Here is a 7,238-nt window from a genome sequence, read left to right as displayed (position 1 = left end):
ATATATCTGGCCCCAGAATATTAAGGATTGGGCTAAATTACCAACTTGGTCATCGAAGGGATGCTCATCAATCTGGAAGGTTTTGATTCATTCCCTTCCCCTCATTCGAGATAATCTAGTATGGAGAATTAATGATGGCTCGTCGGGCAGGATTGACCTGGATCCGTGGATCAATAGTGGAGGCAGACACATCCTCAACCGTGACCTAATTACTCACTTACACAATCGAGATATTCGTAATTTTGCTCATATCGCCGATCATCTGCGCTCAGACATATTTTCACAAGCTTGAAAATCGGCCCAGCAACTCGATCTCCCACCGCAATGGCATCAGGAATGGAATGACTATATCACTGCATTATCTGAATCCCATATTCGCATCAAAAAAGGTCTTGATGAACGCATTTGGTGTATGGCGGAACATGGTATATACGCTCCAAAGTTTGGATACAAAGCACTCATCTCTCACAGAATACCTGATCCAATACCTTCATGGTGGCATATCATTTGGAAGCTAAAGGTTCCACCTCGCTACAGACTATTTTTCTGGTGTGCTCTCAAAGGTATCGTCCCCACGGGCGAACATATTACTCGCAGATCCATATATGGTCCTTCCTGGTGTACTTTTTGCAAGGCTGCATCTGAGACCTCGGATCACATTTTTCTACACTGTCTGGCTATACACACTCTATGGAGAAACATATGCACTCAATTGGGCATAGCAGGGAATTGGAATGGGGATGAACTATCGGGTGCTTGGACTACATGGACTCACAGTCACCCGGGCTCCAAACTTTTAAATCTTCCCCTCGTGGAAACATGGTATACCTGGCTTGCGCGGAATCGTATTATTTTCGAGGATCAAATAGTAACTTGGCCTCAGACAGAAGCTACCATCATCGCCGCGTACCAAAAATTACCCGACCCTCCCCCACCTCAAACCAGGTCGATGCAGGCCCTGCTCACTATTGACAAATCGACCCCGTGGGCCTTCTTCGACGGGGCAGCAAACCATGAGGGATGTGGAGGTGGATTCGTACTGCACATAAATGAACACCACAGATACCTTGTAAAAATGGGATTCGGCAGAGGATCTAATAATTTTGCTGAGCTTTCTGCCATCCGGAATCTATTGCATTTTGCTTTATCACATCAGCATACAAATCTCAACATTTTTGGGGATTCAATGATGGTCGTTAACTGGATCAATAATGTCACTACATGTCATGCACACACACTTAGCAATATATTATATGATGCTCTCACACTCAAAGCAACATTTAATCATTTCTCTTGTTTAGACATTTACAGAGAACATAACAGCGAGGCTGACAAATTATCCAAAGAGGCCTTGATACTTCCCAGAGGCGAATGGCTAATTGTGGAGCAGAAAGGAACTGAAGAATGTAGGTTCTACCACAGGCCATACATAGACCAGAGAGAACAGAGGGACAACAGTCCCGATAGCTGACAGTAATGGATAGTATTTTTTGTCATGATGGAACTGTACATAACTATGGTTATTTTGTATGCAAATGGATCCTATGTGAACTCGAATAGGCTAAAACAGCCAGACATATGCATGTACCTAGCTCAATTTTGTAATATGCTCTGATACAATCACCCTGTGTGGTGAATTTTGTATGAACATCACAGCAATGCCAACGGCATCTACTATATGTAATTTTCTAATCTTAATGAAAATTACTGATTTTTCCAGTGGAAAAAATATAACATTGCAAAGACATACCTTAATGAGAGAAATAAGCCCAATTGGTCAAATTATTCCAATTGGAAGTTCAAGTTGCAGACATTGCTCGAGGGTTCTAGTGTGTGGATAATTGCAAACGGAGATGAAGCAAAGCCGATTGTAGCTAGTGGTGCCACAACCACATTAGTTCGACATTAGGAAAAGAGGGAAAATAAATTTAAGGTGTTGAATATGTCGGTGAAAAACAATATAATCCCTCATATCCAAGACTGCAAAAATGCTAATGAGATTTGGGTGACACTCAAGGATTTGTATGGAACAAAAAATATAACTCGTGTGTCGTTTCTTAAGAGTATTATTCTCTCCATTATGATGGAAGAGAATGAATCTTTTAATGCATTCACCTCACGGATTAAAGAATTGAAAGACAAGTTAGGTGACATAGGGGAGAAATTACAAGGGAGAAATCTTCCTCCTTTGAAGAGTTGACAAGGATTTTGATGCAGGAAGAAGGGAGATGTAAGAATCTAAAGCCTAAGAATGCAGATCTGGCATTGGTGGAAAATAAGAGTTTCTTCGAAGGGAAACCAGGAGGAGGACATAAAAGTAGTGGTCTATATCAGAAACATCCATTTCAATGTATGTCATCAGCAAGAATGATTTAGGAATTAAGTTTTTTAACTATTGAAGAACTTTTCATATTGTTAGAGAAAAAGAATGATGAAAAAATACATAGACACAAGAGGCATACAGGTCATTTTGTTGGTGAAGATATGAATCACGATCTTAAATTATTTATGTCTTATGCTTCTCTTTTTGCTGAGACTGATGTGGCTGTAGGTTTTAACCTTGTACAGAAATTACTTGCATACGAATTCTAAAACACACAAAATAAAAAGTGCGAGAGCATAACACATAAAACACATATACACATAGATTTTCCCCTGGATCCGAAAACTGGGACTACCAGCTTCATTTTTCATTATGTTCCTTCCAATGTTACAATACATATTTATACATGCCGAAGCATCCAATACCATGGACCGAAAACCATCACATCCAAAACCATGGACTAAAAACCATCGCATCCAAAACCATGTGCGAAAATCATGCACGAAACCATACGTAGGTCCGCCCAACCTAATATAGGGTCCAAAAAAATTTCCTCGGGCGTTGCCCCAGACCCTGTAGAGGGGGGCTACCCGCTCCCTTCAAACCTCCTGGATAGGGGGGGTTGCCGCCCCTCCTGTAACCCCCCCTCACTGCGCAATCGATGCAACGAAGGGGAGGCTGTCGCCCCCACTGTGACCACCCCCCCCCCCCCCCGCTGGGCAATCGGCACAACGAAGGGGGAGATTCGACCCCACTCTAACCCCCAGTTCACTACATGAGCTAGTAGTGGAAAGAATAACACAACCCAACAGAGGTTGGAACTTGGTTAGTGGATTCTGGAGCATCCATCATATGGCATGTAATAAACACTCGTATGAAAATTCTAAGGAGACTATAAATGGTGCTAACAGCTACCTAGGGGATGATAGAGCATATCAGATTAAAGGGTATGGAGATATTCCTATGATACTACCTATTTGTAATATTAGGTGCATCCATAATGTCATGTATGTGCTTGGGATTAAAAAAAAATTATCTATGTATCCACGATTACAGATCAAAATTTAAAGGTAGATTTTTTCAAAACTTATTGTGTTGTAAAGGATTTGCTAGCTCATCAGAAGTCAGTTGCATCAAGAGTACGAATTGGAGGCCTATATAAGTTGAATGTTAAAAGTATTCCATATCAAGATTTAACTTAATTGACTATGACATTCGAGAATATTTGTCATCAAATATTTGGTCACTTCAACCTTCATTATTTATTTTTGTTGCAGAATCAAGGTATGGTTGATGGAATTCGTGTTTTAAGAAATGAACATATTGATTGTGAAGGTTTTGCACTTGGAAAAATGCACAGGGATGAATTTCCCTCTAACTTAAATAAGAGAAAGAAAGATATACTTGAGCTTGTGCATACTGATATTTTTTGACCTATGCAGACAAGGTCCTCAGATGGATCTTACTATTTTTTCTATTTATTGATGATTGTACAAGGTATACCCAACTATATTTTCTTAGAATGAAAAGTGATGCTTTCAAGTACTTTAAAGAATTTAGAAATATGGTTTAAAAGAAGACATGGAAGTTCAATAAAATCCTTTGCTCAGATCAAGGGGGAGAATACAAGCTTGGGAACTTCATCAAATATTGCAGAGATCTAGAATAGTACAATAGTTTATAGTACCCCACACTCTAGAACAAAATGGGGTTGCAAGAAGAGAGAACATAACTCTGGTGGAGTGTGCACATAGCATGATGAAAGGTAAGAACTTATCCAATTGTTTTTGGGCAGAATCTATTATTACTCCAATTTAGTTAAACAATAGTAGTCCAACTAGGTGTCTTGATCTCAAGACTCCATTTGAGGCTTTGTATCATTTTAAACCCGCAATCCATCACTCTAGCATATTTTGTTTTAGAGGTTTTGCACACATTCCTAAATAAAATATGAAGAAATTGGATGTTAAAGCTATAAAATTAATATTTGTAGGGTATTGTTCCGATTTAAAAGCATATAACATGTTTAATCCATCTACTCACAAGGTATTTGCGAGTAGAGATGTTATCTTCCATGAAAAGGTTGATGAAGGGAATAAGGATAGACATTATGGAGAGTGGCACATGCCTTTAATGATTGATGACAGTAGTAAGGAAGCCAAAGATAGTCATTTACAACAGTAGTAGCAGAAAGAGGAATCTAGTGATGTGGACATATTCTACAGTCGAAGTCCACTCAAAGGTGAGCAAGAAATCACATAGAACAGAATTGAGGCAAGTCCCCTACCAAGGAGATCAGGATGACAAATTCACTTCCTAGAAATGTACAAATATTATGCTCTTATGACTAGTGTTTTAAATGGTGCTGAGCCCATGAACTATAATAAAAAAAATCAGTATGAAGAATGGAGGTCAATTAAGAAAGAAGAGTATGAGTCTATAACTAAAAATAAATCTTGGGAATTAATTGAACTGCCAAAAGGAAAAGAGCCCATAGGTTGTAAACGGTTATATAAACATAAGTTCGAAGAAGATGGTAGCATAGACAAGTATAAAGCTAGATGGGTGGCCAAAGGTTACTCAAGAAAGAAGGGATTGATTATGAGGAGACTTTTTCTCCTATAGCTATGTTAAATACAATTAGGATGCTAATAGCTCTAGCTACAAATTACCATTAGATTTTACACCAGCTAGATGTAAAATATTATTTTCTAAATGGATATTTGAAGGAAGAAGTATATCTAACACAACCTCAAGGGTTCATTAAAAAGGGGCAAAAACATTTGGGTTATAAATTAAAAAATGCATTGTATGGATTGAAACAAGCTCCTAGATATCAGTATGAGAAAATAAACTCTTTCTTCTTACAACATGGTTATAAGAGCAACAAAAATGATCCAAATATGTATACCACATTTGATTTAAAGGGGCAGATTGTTTTGATTTCTTTGTATGTTGATGTTTTAATTGTGACTGAAAATTCTAATGAATTGATTGAAGAAATTAAAGTGCACATGTCACATGTATTTGAAATGAAATACCTTGGAGAACTCCATTATTTTTTAGGTCTTGAAGTCTGGAGGGATGTTCAAAAAACTTTTGTTACTCAAGGAAAGTATGTCATGGAATTGTTGAAGAAATTTAAAATGGATGAGTGTAAAACTGCTTTAGTACCTATACAATAGAATGTTGAATTTCAGAGTGATGATGGTTCTACAGAGGTGGATGCTACAATGTACAAACAAATGGTCTGAATTTTGATTTATATGACTATAACCAGACCCGACATAGCATATTCAGTCAGTGTGTTGAGTCATTTTATGACAAAATATCTTGAAAATCATTAGACGACAACAAAAGGTATCCTAAGGTATCTTAATGGAACCACAAATGTTGGCATTAAATTTACTGATTCTTTTTATATTAAACTGACAGCCTATTCATATTCAAATTGGGTTGGAAATCTGGTCAATAGAAGATCTATAACTGGGTATGCTTTTCATATTGGATCTGGGGTCATTTCTTCGAATAGTAAAACTCAGAGTATTGTAACTTTATCATCAGCTGAAGCAAAGTATCAAGTTGTATGTGCAGCCACTTGTGAAGAAATTTCGTTGGGAAGAATTCTTCAAGATTCAAGAAAAGAACAAAAATATTCTATGGTGATTAAATGTGACAACCGAGGTTCAATCAAGCCGGAAAATAATTATGTTTTTCATAAAAACACAAAACATATAGATACTCAGTTTCATTTTATTAGAGAAAAGGTTCAGTCCAAAGAGATTTTTCTTGAATATTTTAACACTTGAGAAAATGTAGCTGATATCTTCACCAAGCCTCTTGGGAATATCAAATTTGAATTGTTTAGCATGATGTTAGGTGTGTAGGTGAATTCTTTCTCCATTAAGGGGGAGACTTGAAATTAATGGAGAAAGTTTGTTTCATGGTTGTGTGCGTGTCTTAATTTAGATTTAGTTCCTATTTTCTAGGAGATAGTTTTGATCTCCTAAATTGAATGTAATATAATTTATTATGGATTTGATGAATAATGCAACAGAACGAGAGCAGTACTGGTTGGGCAGTCTCCATTTGTAGCTCATCTCACCTGTAAGAGGCAAGTTTCATTTCTAATTTGTCTTCCCATTTTTATCTAGAATCTCACAATTTTCCCCATGCCTCTTGAGGAGGACTTTTCCTAAAAAACGTTCATATGCCAGTAAATTTCAATAGTATCTAAGCCTCTAGTGTGTCTAATAGATGGCACCCAATTAGCCACATAGGCCACTAGTTTAACATTTATGCATTTATCCTTGCCAACTAAAACCTCTGTAGATGTTAGTTGAATTTCATTTTGGATTTTAGGTGGGATGTGCAAATGAAAGAGACATATTGTTCTATGAGCCCAAAGGTGAGCCTAGGATCTTCCTTCATATTTGCTCGAGGCTTCTCTACATCTATGGGCTTAGTGCCTAGACATGGTTGAAGGGGAGAATATTTTTAACCCAATAAGATTGGTAGGAGGCAAATTGAGTCGCGAGGGGCTTCTGAGGCAACACTTCTCTACATCCATCCAACCATGCCATCCAATGATGCAACCTCCTTACCAAACCACACCTTTAAACTATCTTTCCAGCCATATAAATGCAGGGAATCAACCTTAATGGGGGAGGTTGGGTGAGGAGGACCTATTCCTTTCCCTTAAAAAAGGATGGAAACATAAATGAGAGGAAGCAAAGCACCTCATTGAGTAGCGTAGTGCCTTATGAAAAAGCTCGCTCTTGATGTAGTTGAGAAACAAAAGGTAACTCTGCAACCTCCCTCAAAATTCATTACTATGTAGCCATCTAGATCCTTCCTTACATTGCCACCTCAAGTCGTTATTGGCATCATATTGTATGTCAGTGCATGCAGCATC

At 37.8% G+C, this 7,238-nt stretch overlaps 1 protein-coding gene across 1 annotated transcript; it reads left to right on the top strand.

Annotated features, from left to right (window-relative positions):
• Positions 1-412: 412 nt before the first annotated feature.
• Positions 413-1,471, top strand: LOC149189285 (uncharacterized). Its single transcript, XM_089410176.1, has one exon. It carries the CDS (start codon positions 413-415, stop codon positions 1,469-1,471), a length of 1,059 nt encoding a protein of 352 aa, XP_089266302.1.
• Positions 1,472-7,238: the final 5,767 nt, after the last annotated feature.

Source organism: Pinus tabuliformis, chromosome 3_1, assembly GCF_031772625.1.
Source record: "Pinus tabuliformis cultivar Carrire ecotype Pingquan chromosome 3_1, CPIR1, whole genome shotgun sequence".
Taxonomy (NCBI): domain Eukaryota; kingdom Viridiplantae; phylum Streptophyta; class Pinopsida; order Pinales; family Pinaceae; genus Pinus; species Pinus tabuliformis.
Note: the sequence above shows the minus strand (reverse complement) of the source record. Positions and strands in the feature narration are given on the sequence as shown.